We start from the raw sequence: 15,488 nt of genomic DNA, 5'->3' as shown, positions 1-15,488 counted from the left end.
AGAAAGAAAAGATAAATGCTTCAGATTTGAAACCTCATTTGAAATGTACAAAAGTTATACATATACTAAAATACAGCATGTTAGTCCATTAAAATAGAAATTTGTGTATTCATGTATCTACTTAAAAGAAAACTTAAAAGGCAGAGGAAAATAACAAGTATTTTAAAAGATGTAGATACATTCAAATGATCATATTGACGATAGGAATGCAAAATGGTATATCCAGTGTGGAAATCAGTTTGGCAGTTCCTCAAAACCTAAACAGAATTATCATCATGTTGCCAAGCAATTTCACGTCTAAGTGTATATGCAAAAGAAACTGGGGACTCCAACAGGTACCTGTACTCCAATGTTCATTGCATCACTGGTCATAATAGCCCAACTGTGGGAACAACTAAAGTGTACATCGATAGATGACATGTCAGAAACTTAGAGGAGATGATTTTTGACTTTCAAAACTACCACTCAGGCAGGAAGACTGATTTCTTTCTTTGGCACCAATATATACACATATCCCAAACTCACCCTTCTCCTTAGCTGATACTGGAAAATTCCAAGCCATCAACTGATGGTGTACTCCACAGGGCATTTGAGATATAGAATGTTTCCAAAGGATTTGGTCCGATTGCACTGTGAAGAGCTCCACTGAGATAAGTACTCACAGCAGGTATTATAGGCTAGGGGACATCTGTGGATTAAAAACAGTTACATAGAACTTCAAAAATCTTCTAAATTAAAGTGGCACATTGCAAGAAAAAAGCCCACTGCTTTCCCTCCTCCTAATTCACAAATATGGAAATTTATTCTTCATTTTTATTTCTAGGAATATGAAAAATAAGTTCACATATGACCTCCACAGAAATTAAATCAGGACTAGCTGTTAAAACTTAGAATACAGTCCAGCATGTTGATATTTTTTATTAAGACCTTCCCCAAATACATGCAAAGTCTGGAAAAGGTGGGTCAAAAGAAAGATCACAGCCACATTCGTGTACACACACGCGCGCGCACACACACACACACACACACACACACACACACACACACACTCCTCCAGAGATCATCATCTCCATTATTCCCAATTTGGGGCAATAAATTGAGAATAACAGTAACAAAGGATCTGGGGAGTAAGACAGGCAGACGTATCAGATCCCAATCTATACCTGTGGTTCTGAACCTATACCTGTGGTTCTGTACCACAACCCTCTGCTCTGAACCAACTTTTGTTATATAAACAGGAAGCTGAGGTAGAATAAACAACATGGCTTCAAACAGTAAACTGAAAAGAAGCAGGACAGTGAGAACAGGAAAATTAATTTCTTACTAACTACTAAAGGACTTTGACATTCTGTGGTTGTGTCACACATACAGCCATGCCAACCCTTGAGAATCAGCACAAACAAGGGGCTGCCACCAAGAATATGTAAAAATGACCAAGTCAAATGTATTGGCCAGAAAACAAAAGCAAGGATGAGAACCAACAACCACCAAAGTTGAAGAAGTGATATTAATAATCCATTTCTGTAGGTGATCCCAAGCCCTCCTCTGAGGCTCAGGACTGCAGGGATAGAAAACCTCATTGGAAGTAGTAAATCTGGTATTCCTGGATAGGGAGATGGCTAACACGGATACAATGTGGCTGTGTCCCTTTAGAACTGCACTTCCCACATTTGCCCATAATTTAACTGAACTGGCTGAGAAGCAGAAACTCTCTTCAGGATTGAAAATTTCAAGGCATCCTGGTGAGACATCAGATGTGAAAGGGTTAGTACAAGTTCTTGGACTCAGAAGAGCATGAAGGCATCTGTATTTTCCTCCTAAGTCTTGTCATCACCCACTTCCCCAAAGCTGTCAAGATAGAATATTGTTCCTCACTTATAACCCTGCCATCTACAACCTCCAGACAGCCAGAAGCATGGTCTTGTGTTCTTGGTCATGGAATGATTTATTGTATATCCTGAACATGTTGAAACTAAAAGAGGTGCTAATTTGTGAACCTGTTTGTGCCACCCCAATGGAAACTGGATAGACAGTGATCATGGCTATCTTTGTATTGTTCATCTGTGACTACATTTCAACTGAAGAATTGGGACAATGTCTTCATCAGGTTTAGCATGCAGCTTTATTAAAAACACGCAAATGGAATACGAAAATACACTCATATCAATATAATGCACAGAAATATAGCTTATTTAGGATGAATAGGTTCAGTACCGGGTTACATTACAGATACCAAAAATACCTCAATTTATATTATATATAGCACAATAAAAACCAGCAAGTGTTCAATCTCTCAAGATGACTAGCATCCATAAAATTGCTTCCCTCAACACAGAGAGCATAAGTATCAAATTTATCATTATAATATGCATTAGATTTATAGTGGAAAGACAAACAGTGCTCAAGGTTTTGTGAGAATATACAGCTATTCAGAGTTTGAGTATTAATCGGATAACTTTATCTCTCACATCAGGGTCACTATGGTCTGCTAAGTCTTGGAGTTTCTGGTCAAACTCTTTTGCCTCATGGAATATGGAAATAAGTTCAGATTTAGTGAACATGTCCTTGGTAAACAGCTTTGCCCTTTTTTTGAACTGGAAATTTATATTCTCGAATATTTCAATGATATGCAGAATATTAGCCTTTGACTCATTCTTGTGAAAGTGGGCAACCAATGACGACAACACTTCAGCACTGATCAGTTCTCTTGTATTGGCTTGATTTTTTGACAAACATAAAATAACTCTTAAAATCTGAAACTTGATTTTGACACTTCCTTTGTTTAACAATGAGATGAAATATCGAACATAACTGACAATCACGTGGTGATACTCGAATTTCGTACTCAGGCTCGCTAACAGTTTCAGCTCCTCCACTTGTACAGAGCAGTTCAAAGGACAAGAGAGTATGTCCCTACAAACTTTATTTACATGTGCCTCATCCTCTTTTGCTTCTCCAGAGGTGTCAGTGCTCACATTCACATTTGGAGTTTTAGGGTATCTTTTAGCATTTGGATTATTGACAAAATTTTCAATCATAACAGTAATACCAACATCATGAACAATATCTTGAGTAAATGGGTAAGCGGGACTGATACCCATTATCATTGTAGCTATCTCATGAATGAAAGGATCTCTAGTTAGCCTAAGGAGGGCAACAAGCTTATCAAACTCTACAGGCTCTAAACTAAAGGTACGCGATTTACAGCGGCAGGCCTTCGGGTTGGGTCCATACTTTTCTCTTTCCCGGATTTGCTCTTTTACTTCAGCTAAAGTCTGGATGTAAGGTCCTTCAAAAGGTGGAATCTTGGTCAACGGTCGAATACCCAGAGGAGTTTCAATTAAGGTCGCAACCAGAGTCCAGTTCCCTTCTGGAGGTAAAGTTTTCTCACCTTCCTCAACTGGGACCAGGACAATAAACCTGCCCCTTGCCCATGCTGCTGCTTTTTTTTTTAAAGTAAAGTCGAATGTGTCCTCTGGGGGTTCGGGTTCTTCCTCAACCTTAGGTGGGGGCTGATAAACTTGAAGAGGATTTTCTTCTTCAGGCCAGAACCAGGACCCTACACTAGGCTCTTCTCCAGTCCAAAACCAGGAGCACACATATTCTTCACCCTCATCAGTGGCGTTGATGACAATACTCGCCTTGTCCCCAGCCCCAGATCTGACACAGGTCTCTTTTTTTACCTCAGATCTGTGCTTCATACTGCCCTTATCTCTAGCCTTGGCAGAGCACTTGACAGATGCCTCAATACCAGCGTCAACCTTGACTTCAGACTTGGTTACAGTAATGACCACAGACATAGACGAGGCATCTGACTTGGTGTGAGGCACTAGGCCAGGCTCTGCCAGGAGCTCTGTCTTAGTCTGAGCATTGGCTCTAGTATTAGTCTTATCTTTCTTTTTTTTCACTTTCCATGTCACAGTCTCAGGCTCAGTGTGAGTCACTGTTTGTCTCCTGGCCACTGCTTCATCCCTAGCCTCAGCCTTGTTCCTCAATTCTTCTTTTGGTTCTGCCTCAACCACTTTCTTGGTCTGACCCTTGGCTTTTCCTTTAGCATTGGCAAGGCTTTTGTTTCCAGGTTTTAAGGTAGCCCCAGACTCTTCTCTAGCTTTCCCTTTACTTTTAGAGCCAATCATGGTTCAAGACAAAAGCAAAGTCAAACAATATGCCCCTATCTCAGCCTTGCCTGAAAGTCAGCCCCAAGTTGGTGTTTTCATATAAAGTCCAGTAGTCATTCAGCCCCCTTTCCAACTACAGTTTCGGCCAATGATATAGACAGCATGCTGAGGAAGCTCACTCAAGATAAAGGAGGATAGCTGTGCTTGGGCGCAGGCCTGTGGAGGGTGGTGGTCTTCAGCCACTCCAAGGCCACCAGATCTGTCACTGAAGTTGGACCTAGGGGTGGAGGAAGGAAATGGGGCTTTAAGTCTCTTCCAATGTTTTTTTCCTCATGCTGATTAGCACAGAGAGATATTTACATATGGAAATTCAGGGCTCTATGGGAGAGAAGTAGACAACTAGCAAACTCCTTCTTTCATTTCACCCACTGTCTACACCTCCATGTGCTACCAACTGTCTTTCCAAACAGGGAGGGAGAGAACAGGAAAGTTGGATGGACATGAGAGGCTGCAGAATCCCTAGGCTGTTTCCTGACCTGGGATGGAGCCAACAAATCTCTACTATTCTATCCTCAAGGAGTCCCCATAGTCATACTAACCTGCACTGATGTGAAGTAATTTCCTCCTCCTTTCTTTGCTTCCACTCGTGACAAGTCCTGCAGCAGATCTGGTAGACCTACAGACAGACAAAGAAGACAGAGAACCTAAGCTCTTGGGATACAGACCTTGGTTCCTGGCCTCTACTCTTGCCTTTTCAGACAGTCTGTCTAGCTTTTCCCTTCCTGGTCTTCCTCTCCTCCCATTACTCATCTTCAAAGCTGTTCCTCCTCCTCCCTTATGGCCCACCATTTTCCTCTTCAGTGATTGTTCTGGTAATGCCCTAGTTGAAAATTAGATGACGAAGTATTAGAGCAGGACAAGGAAGAGGGCACAAAAGGGAGAGATATATGCATCCTGTATCTATCTCCAAAGTATACTAAGACTCCTATGTATCTATAGGTACAGCTTGTATCTATCTCCAAAGTACACTAAGACTCCACAGACCAAGTAGGGGTCACTGATGAACTGACAAAACAGAAGGATATAATTTTCTAGTCTCAGTGGCCCTTGTGTGTCTAGCTTCACACCAACCTGTGAAGCTTCATTATTTCCTAGCTTCAAGTTGGGGTCACAACAGTCAACAGTTATACAAACCTATGACTATGTCTATCAAGGGAAATCCACAAACAGGAGAACATAGGTAATGAGTCTATTTTAGAAAACAGCACCTAAGGAATAAACACTTTTTGGATATAGATACTCGTTCGGCCAAGAGTTCTCTGATTGCCTTTCTTTTTGCCACGGCCAGATGCCACCCCCAAATCTCCACATTCCTCTGCTATGTTCTTAAAGCTTGAAATTTTCCATGAAGACAACTAAACCATCCCTGCACGGTCGTAGTGGTGTCAGTAGGGATGAACGCCTGACAATAACAGGAAGCTGGGAAAATAATGAATAGTATCATTTTCAATTTTCTTACAGGTTCTTATGAGTGTTTCTCTTCCCCACAAACCTATCGCGTTTTGTAACATAGCTGGAGTTTTTCCCACTATACAGAAACAAGGTCAATTTTGTTTATCTTCTCCCCTCCCCTTCTGATCTGATGCCCTGAAACGTCGAGAATGTAAATTGGCAACACATCTACAAATAGATGTTTGATAGCCCCAAATCAAAAGAACAAGATGTGATTAATTAATAGTCAGATAAGTAACCAGAACATGAAGCAATCTCTGATTCTGAGACTTAAATGTCCCCACATTTAAAACCTCTTGGTATACTCCCTCCCTGATTCTCAAGGCTCCCCAGACAATTGCCCTAACCAGCAATGGCAGCCCTGCCTCCTCTGATAAGTACGCCATCTCCGCATGATGCCATTACATCCATCTCCCTTCCCAAACGTAATCGGAAGTGAGGCGAGTTTATGGAAACGTAGATAGCTTTTTATCATCCCCCTAGTCTCGCTCTCTTTTTTCAACATCCGCCTCCTAAAACCAGGTCACATATCCCGCACCAATCTCAGAACCCGCATTCACGCCCCCAAGCAATGCCCTCCTTCTTACGAACCTGTTCCGCTTGAATCAGAGACTGTTTTCTTATCTGCGTGTCTCCAGAGGTGTCTTGCCTCACAGAAAGGAGGCAGGCAAACGCAATCGGCAGTCAGGTGCAGGGAGCAGAGACAATGGCGGCGACTGTATTTAGGGGCTGGCCGAGCACTTGCGACTTAGGACAAAATGCTTACTTTACCGGATAAAGGGCCATGGTTAACAAACCACCATCACCTACCGGCACTCTCCTCTCTCCCAGGTGCCTAAGGCTCCTCGGGAACCCTCTGGAAGCGACTAAACAGCATCCACCCACATCCGCCGGGACGCACTAGGCGCGGCTACGTCAAGTTACGGAAGCCCGCAGAGGGCGGGGCTAGAGTTGTTAAAGGAGATCCGGCTTAGGGAAGTGGAGTGATACACTACTGCCATTCATAGATTGCCCCGTTTCTCCCACACTGCGACACTAAGATTCTGGTGCCAAACTAGGGAAAAGAGCGCAAAACATCAGAAAGCAGATTATTACCAAATATCTGTATTAGCTTCCCTCTTAGGAGTGCCTCGCACCAAGCTCACCATGTCTTTCCTTTGTCACAGAATGCATATGGTTCATGCGGTTTTCACGCTATGGAGTCAGGGAAAAAGCTGTGGCTTCGCAGCGCGGAAGGATAGCAAAGAATTCTAGTGTTTACACGTTCGTCACAAAACTCCACAGCCCACTGAAGTGGGCTGGTTAGGAAGGGGAGGGACCCAGGTTGAAAAGTGGGGGGTGGGGTGCAGAATTCTGAATACTGAGTTAGGAATAAAAATTCCAAATTATTCCAACAAATTCTAAACTGTTCCCTATACAAGAAAAGTCCTCCAGTGACGCACTTGTAAATGTTTGTTTACATAAAATGTATGGTGTAGCAGCAGAGCCTAAGGTTAATTGCTCTGCTGCCAGATTGTTATCAATCTCCCATTTTATTTCTCCTATTGCCATCTCTTGAATCTTTTGCTCTTATGTCCTGGCGTATTTCTTGTTTTGAAATAGTTTTAATATAACATGAGATAAGGATATGGGAGAAACAGTAGTGGGAAAAAAAAAAAAAAAACAAGTAACTGTCTCTGTGCAGATGAGTCACATCCCCAGGATGACCACACCACCTAAAGATGCAGTGGCCTGGATTTGATCTGGGCACAGGGAAAACAACTACATTCTTTTTGGTTTTCTGAGACAGGGTTTCTCTGTGTAACAGCACTAGCTGTCCTGGAACTAGCTCTGTAGACCAGACTAGCCTCTAACTCACTAGAGATCTGCCTGCCTCTGCCTCCTGAGTGCTGGGATTAAAGGAGTGTACCACCACTGCCCGGCTGCAACTACATTCTTAATGAAGAGAAGTAATACCAAAATACCTTTTATCGCCGGGCAGTGGTGGCAGCCGGGCAGTGGTGGCACACACCTTTAATCCCAGCACTCGGGAGGCAGAGGCAGGCAGGCGGATCTCTGTGAGTTCGAGGCCAGCCTGGGCTACCAAGTGAGTTCCAGGAAAAGGCGCAAAGCTACACAGAGAAACCCTGTCTCGAAAAACAAAAAAAACAAAAAAAAAAAAAACAAAAAAAACTTTTATCAATGAACCAACACCAGTTCCTGTTCTATGAATTCCTTGCAGGCTTGATCCATCATATTTCTTGCCCCTCAAATCTGTGATTATATAAACTCTTGAATTTTGAATGTTGAGCCTCATGTTTGTATTATCTATTAGAAAATAAATTTAATTAAATAAGCCTTAGAATCAGAAAGTATTTCAAACATGTATACCATATATTCTTAGAAATGTTCCAGCACATCAGTCCTACACAACTCAAAGAAGAGTTGTCAACTATTGTCTGCTACATGGTGAGAGGAATTTTTCCTGTTTTAGGATTGTTTATAATTTTGAAATTGCATTAATAAAAGTAGATAGTTTTCCCTCTATGTTTGAAAGACAGATTTCTAAGATTCCTTTACTCACTCCACGACCTACATTACAAGAAAACCCAATAATGTTATTAGGCAGGAGGTTAACTTTTGTAGGTAATGACTGGCCCATAAGGAACAATAATAGGTGGTGATGGTCAGTCTAGACAGATCACATTCAGGACCCAGAAAACAAGACATGAATCTATTTGGTAGGAGGTTTAATAAAACTTGATTGTAAACATAGGTGGTAATTGTCCCTCTAGATGGGCCAGGTCAGGGCCCTAAAAATAATCTAAAAAGAAAAAAAGAGAAAGAAAAAATAGGTGGTAGTGGTCAACTCTGGACTAGTCCACTCAAACCACCTTCCAGGACTTCTTTACCATGGGAACATACATAAAGTACTGTTACCCTGTAGTGACCCTGTAGTACCCTGTAGTAACCCTTTGAGGTGTCCTTAAACGCCTAAACATATGCTTGCATCTTCAACAGCCTTTGTTGTCAGTTGTTTTCTTAAGAAATCCTGGTGAGGATATGGTGAAAGGAATGCTTATCCACTGGCTTACACTGAAAATATCAACTGATTAAGCCACTATGGAAATCAGCGTGGAGGTTTCTCAAAGAGCTAAAACTAGAAGTACCATATGACTCACCTATACCATTCCTGGGTGCATATCAAAACAACGCCATATCCCACTACAGATATACTTGCACATCCATGTTCATTGTGGCTATATTCACAATAGTTAAGAAATGGAATCAGACTAGATTAGATTAATAGATGGATAATGAAACAAGGATATATATATATATATATATATATACATACATACATATGTGTATATATAGAGAGAAATTTTATTCAGTTGTAAAGAAAAATTAAAGTAAGTATGTAATTTGCATGACAACGGATGCAACTGAAAAATATACTGAGTAAGATAACTCAGGCCTAGAAAGACAAAAATTATATGTTCTCTCTCATAGGTAGACCTTAGCTTTGGATTTGTTTATTTAAATTTGAGCATCTGAACCCACAGAATCATGGAGGCTATATATATAGAAGGGGGGACCCTAGGATGACTGTGGCTTATAGTAAGTTTTGGTTTTACTCAAAAAAAAAAGAAAGCAAAACAAAACAGAACAAGTGAATGAAAGAGGAAGAGAAAGGGAAAAAATAAATTTGAGCGTCTGTAGAGGCCAGGATGCTAGAGAAAGGCCATTATAGGGGAAGGGAGAAGAGGTCTTAAATGAAGTGTGGGGGAGAATACTGAGATCCAATGATTTTAAGTGTGGCTTGGAAGGGGTTAGGAGAGAGAGGAGGTAAGGGACAGCTAGCCAAAACTAAAGTTACATTAAAAAGCCATGTAGATCACTCATGAATCCATCCCCATCCACCCTCAGTCATGACCAGGTTGTGGGGGGAGGGGAGAGTACTGAAAGAGACTACTGGAAAAACCTAGCTCAAAGGAATCTCCCAGGAATCTACAAAGAAGACCCCAGCTTAGACTCCCAGCAATAGCAGATATGTAGCCTGATCTGGCCATCTCCTGTACCAGATTGGTACCTAAACCCAATTGTTATCAGAGAGGCTTCATCCAGCAACTGATGGAAACAGATGTAGAGACCCACAGCCAAACATTAGGCAGGGCTCAGGGAGTCCTGATGAAGAGAGGGAAGAAGGATTGTAGGAATCAGAGGGGTCAAGGACACCACAAGAAAACCCACAGAATCAACTAGCCTTGGCTCATAAGGGATCACAGAGACTGAACTGGCAACCAGGGAGCCTGTATGGGACTGACCTGGGCCCTCTGCATATATGTTACAGTTGTGTAGCTTGGTCCTGGCATGGAACTCCTAACCATGGGAACAGGGGCTGTCTCCAACTCCTTTACAGACTTTTGGAACCCTATTCTTTATACTGAGTCACCTTGCCCCAGCCTTAATACATGGAGAGGTGCTGTGGGATAATCCTCTTGTACACTGTAAAGATTTGTCACTCGAATTGGTTTAATAAAATGCCAATTGGCCAGTAGCCAGGTAGGAAGTATAGGCGGGGTGACCAAACTAGGGATGATAGGAAGGAGAGAATTGCAGTCAGGAGTCGCCAGCCAGACACAGAGGGAGCAGGAGATGATTGTGCAATGCTAGTAAAGGTACCACCACATGGCAGAGTGTAAATAAGGAATGTGGGTTAATTTAAAATGTAGGAGCTAGTTAGTAATAAGCCTGAGCTATTGGCTGAGCATTTACAATTAATATAAATCTCTGTGTGGTAATTTGGAAGTGGCTCCTGGGACAGGAAAACTCCACCTACAGGGAGGTGTTTAGTCTTACTGCAACTCAATATGCCATGTTTTGTTGATACTCATGGGAGACCTGCCCTTTCCTAAATGTAAACAAAGGAGGAGGGGATTGGGGGTTGGGAACAGAGGGTAGGGTGGGGGAGGGACTTGGAGGAGAGGAGGGAGGGGAAACTGTGACAGGGATGTAAAATAAATATTTTTTTTAAAAAAGTCACATAAAAACCTATTTTATAAGCTAATTAAAAATAAATTTTTTGAAAGTGTTTGAATACAGATAGATAACCTTCATATACAAATAAAGCTATTTCTAGAAGCCAGAGGTTATTAAATGAAAACCCCAGGGGCTGGAGAAATGGCTCAGTGGTTAAGAGTGAATACTGCTCTTGTAGAAGACCTCAGTTCAGTTCCCAGTAGCTGTATTGGGAAGGTCACAAATGCCTATAACTCCAGATCCAGAGGAATATGATGTCTCTTGCCTCAAAAGGTATCTGCACTCATTTGTGCACGTGCACGCGCGCGCGCGCGCGCGCACACACACACACACACACACACTTAAAACTAAAACAAACCATTTAAAATGAAATAAGGAACACCCCCCACACACACACACACATCTTAGTGCCAGACATCAGGTACCTTGCTGTGAGTTGTTGATCAAAGAAGTCCCAGTGGTTTCCCAAATATTGCCCTTGGTTATGCACCAGAACTAGAAATTAAACCCCTACTGCTAAAGACATCCAATACTATGATATTTTTGTCACCGAACCTCAAGGAATCAAGCTGGCAGTGAGCTGAAAGTGTCTTACCTGCTAGCTACCTTTCATAGTGCCAAAGGGTGCTATTCAGGCTACTGGAGAAAAAATGTTATTAATGGTCTTATGCAACTATGAACCCTGTAATCTACATTATTGGCATGTCACAAAATATTTACCTAAGGTTGCAATAGCAGAATGACAGCTACTTGGGTAATGAATTACTCTGATTGTCTTTTAAGCCTGTTTCACAGGAGGGACTCCATCTCTGGTACTGTTATACTGGTCAATACTCAATGGTTAGGAAATCATGAGTGCAAGGGAGGAAACCTACTGCTGTCTTGCTGAATAAACATTATCAAGCTGATTTCTAAATATTTACAGATTTTTTTTTGGTTTTGTTTTGAGACAGAGTCTTACTGTGTAGCTCTGGCTGGCCTGGAACTTGATATGTAGACCAGGCCTGACGGCAAACTCACAGACGTGTGCCTGCCTCTGCCTCTGGAGTGCTGGGTTTAAAGGCATAAACCAACCACATCTGCCCTAAATTTTTACATTTATACCTATATATTACTGCTCTTTTCATCCTTCTGTTCAGCCAGGTAGTAGTAGTACATACTTTTAATCCCAGCACTCAGGAGGCAGAGGCAGACAGATCTGTGAGTTCAAGGTCAGCCTGGTCTACAGATCGAGTTCCAGGACAGTCAGAGCTGCACAGAGAAACCTTGTCTCTAAACAAACAAACAAACAAACAAACAAATAAATAAATAAATAAATAAATAAATAAATAAATAAGAGGCTTCTATTTGCAGTGGGTGACAATGAAGAGATGTGTAACAGGACAAAGAATTGAAAATGACTGTTGACTACACATCTATAAATGGAGCATGTCTGTTTCCTTTCCAAGGTTCAGGGAACATTGCAAAATGGGGGTAGAAAGAAATAAAAGCTGGGGTGCAGGATAAGCACTGTGGAACACTGTCGTCTGTCTTCTGGATGTGATATGGCTTTTCACCTATGAACTCACAGTAGCTATAATTTCAAACTGAAGAATGGCACAAGATGAGACCACTAAACATTTCATGATGAATAGATAGAGGCATATGAAGTATCATAGCTCTCTGAGAAACTTATGGTGGTAAGTATTTGCTGAGGTTGGGGGAGTCATTATATTTGATGTTATAGCCATTGCTAATTTGCCCATAGTATGGTTAATAGCGTCCTAACTATACTCATGCAGGCAACACCAATTATATTTACTAGGTCAGAAAAAAACAAACAAACCTCCAAATAACAATAATAAAATACTTGAAAGTAGGATTGAGAACTTATTGGAAAGAAGAGGTATAGCACAAGTGAAGGGAGATGAGAGAAGGTAATGGGAGGTAAAAATCCAAATACATTATACATGTGTATGGGTTTGTCAAAGAATAAAAAAAAAGAAACTTCATTGAACTTACATTAAAAACAGACATTAATACCATTGAAATAGAATGGAGAATACAGGCCTAAAACCGCACAGACGAACTCCTAATTTTTGACAAAGCTGTCAAAAATATACAATTAAAGAAAAAGATGGCCTCTTTAACAATGGTGGGAAAACTGCATTTCCATATGTAAAAGATTAAAACTATATCATAGCACCCTGCACAAAAAAAAAATCAAAATAACTGAAAGATCTTCACGTAAGACCTGAAACTTTGACACTGCTAGAGGCATACATAAGGGAAGCCCTTAATGATACACACATAGGCAGGGCATTCCTGAACCGAGCTCTATTATCACAGAAAATACCAAAAAGTGACAAATAGGATTCTATGAAATTAAGCATGCCCTTTGCAGCAGAAGAAACTATAAGCAGAGTGAAGAGATAGCCTTCAGAAAAAAAAAAAAGAATCTGCCAGCTATATTTTAGGCAGAAGTTAATATGCAGAATACATAATAAACTGCAAAAAAAATAAATATAAAAAATCCTTAATCTTCTAATCAATAGGGCTACACATTGAACAGATAGTTCTCAAAGAAAGAAACACAAATGACCTATAAATAATTGAAAATATGTTCAACAACCTTAGCCATCAGAGAAATGGAAATTAAAGCTACTTTGAGATTCCTTTTCACCCCAGTCAGAACGGCTAATGTTTAGAAAATAAATGCTCCCCTGACACTGCCTGGAGGTCCAGGAACCAGAGACTGGATAGCCCAGAGACCTAGACCTGGAACAGCAGCAGGGGGAAAAAGTCAATGTAATGATTCCTAACCATGTTCTGCTATATTCATAGACAGGAGCCTAGCATAATTGTCTTCAGAGCCTTCATCCAGCAACTGATAGAAACAAATGCAGAGACTCACAGCCAAATTCAGGGAATCCTTCAGAAGAGGGGGAGAAAAGACTGTAGGAGCCAGAGGGGTCAAGGACACCATTAGAAAACCCATGGAATCAACAGACCTGGGCTCATAGGGGTTCACACAGACTGAACCAACAACCAGGGAGCCTGCCTGGGACTGACCTAGACACTTGGCAAAAATGTTAGGATCGTGTAGCTTGGTGTTCTTGTGGGACTACTGACAGTGGGAACAGGGGCTGTCTTTGACTGATTTGTCTGCTCTTGGGACCCTTTCCCTCCCACTGGGTCCCCTTGCCTTAATATGAGGGTTTGTGCCTAGTCTTACTGTAACTTGTTATGCCACGTTTGGTTGATATCACTGGGAGGCCCGCTCTTTTCTGGAGGGAAATGGGGGAGGAGTGGATCTGAGGCAAAGGGAAATGGGGAAGGGGAGGGAAGAAGAGGGAGGGGAAACTGCAGTTGGGATGTAATATATGAGAGAAGAATTGAAAAAATGTTAAAAATACAAAAGGGGAGGGAAGTACCCCTATCTGATGCATAAACTGCCATTTGTGCACAAAGAACTTGGTCATTTAGAACATTCTAGGGACTACAGACATCGTAAACATTTCCAAAGTGAGGATCTCCAATGCTTATGGGCATCGCACATGCTACGTAAAGCTGTACTACTGTGTGACTTATGCCACCCACTGCAAAGAATTGACCTTGGGAAGTCCCATGACCTCCACTACAGCCTATGCAAAAAGCTAATTTCTGGGGCAGGGGGGAGACCCAAATGAAAACTTTAAAAAAATATTCAAGCTAAAGGAAAAAATCTCACTCTTCATATTTTTGTGTATGTATCCATATATAATCATTTATATGATAAATGAATAAACCTAGTTTCCCACAAGTCATGTATTTTCACAGGAAATATCTGTTATGTATAACTAATTTTGAACTTTTTTAGATTTATCTTGTATGTATGAGTTTTTTGCCTGCATATATGTTTATATCTGTATGTGCACCATGTGAATGCCTAGTACCCACAGAGGTCAGAAGGCATCGGATCCCCTGGAACAGAAGTTACAGATGGTTGGGTTCTGTGAACCAAATTGGGGTCCTCTGCAAGTGCAGCCAGTGTGCTTAACTGCTGAGCCAGCTCTCCAGCCCCTCTGCAACTACTTTACAACAAGATGGCATTTCTCATCTCTTTTTTGTCTTGCTTTGTCTTTATCTTTTTACCTTTGAGTCAAGATCACAACCTGTAACAAAGGCTGGCATGAAAAAGTCAATTCTCATCTCAGCCCCTTGAGTGCCAGGATTACAGACAGATATGTGCCACAAGACCTGCCTAATTACATAGCATTTCCTGTTTTATTTTTTAATCTGCCTCTCCTATTTTTAGGTTGGTCTCAGACTTGCTATGTAGCCAAGGTTGGCCTTGACCTCCTGATCCTCCTTGCCTCTAATTTCCTAGTGCTGAGATCACAGGCATATACCATAGTACACAATGTATGTGGCATCTCACTGAAACCAAAATGAGCCCAATGAGTTCCTATGACACTTCTTTCAAAGGACTGAGCCAGTAATTAATGTAACCATTCAGAGCACAGTTAGTCCTTAAGGAATGCAAATTCAAGTCTGTTAACACCAAAGTAATATTTATGCATAATTTAACTTTCCCCTCCTGTGTGGTGCTGGATAAAGACTGGGGCCTTACACCAACTAGAATCTCAATATGCAGCCAAGGCTAGCCTGAAACTTAAGATCCTTCTGTATTCACATTGCAAGTACTGGGATTATGACTATGACTGATTTGTCTGTTTTGAGATCTCAGTATATGCTGTGGAGGCTGCTTTGAACTCATCCTGCCTCAGCCCCCTGCCAATAGCTGTGACTACAGATGAGTCACAGCTGACAGTCTCACATCTCTGCAAACTATTGGTGAAATTATTAAGGCCACTC

General features: G+C 41.4%; 1 protein-coding gene across 1 annotated transcript; it reads right to left on the bottom strand.

Annotated features, from left to right (window-relative positions):
* Positions 1 to 2,103: 2,103 nt before the first annotated feature.
* Positions 2,104 to 4,800, bottom strand: Armcx5 (armadillo repeat containing X-linked 5). The gene is made up of 2 exons (XM_037198860.1): positions 4,718 to 4,800; positions 2,104 to 4,395 (listed from the first exon to the last, which is right to left on the bottom strand). The coding sequence occupies exon 2, from the start codon at positions 4,134 to 4,136 to the stop codon at positions 2,430 to 2,432; it is 1,707 nt and encodes a 568-aa protein (XP_037054755.1). The 5' UTR covers positions 4,137 to 4,395; positions 4,718 to 4,800; the 3' UTR covers positions 2,104 to 2,429.
* Positions 4,801 to 15,488: the final 10,688 nt, after the last annotated feature.

This window comes from Peromyscus leucopus, chromosome X (genome assembly GCF_004664715.2).
Source record: "Peromyscus leucopus breed LL Stock chromosome X, UCI_PerLeu_2.1, whole genome shotgun sequence".
Classification (NCBI taxonomy): domain Eukaryota; kingdom Metazoa; phylum Chordata; class Mammalia; order Rodentia; family Cricetidae; genus Peromyscus; species Peromyscus leucopus.
This window is presented reverse-complemented; position numbering and strand designations above follow the sequence as displayed.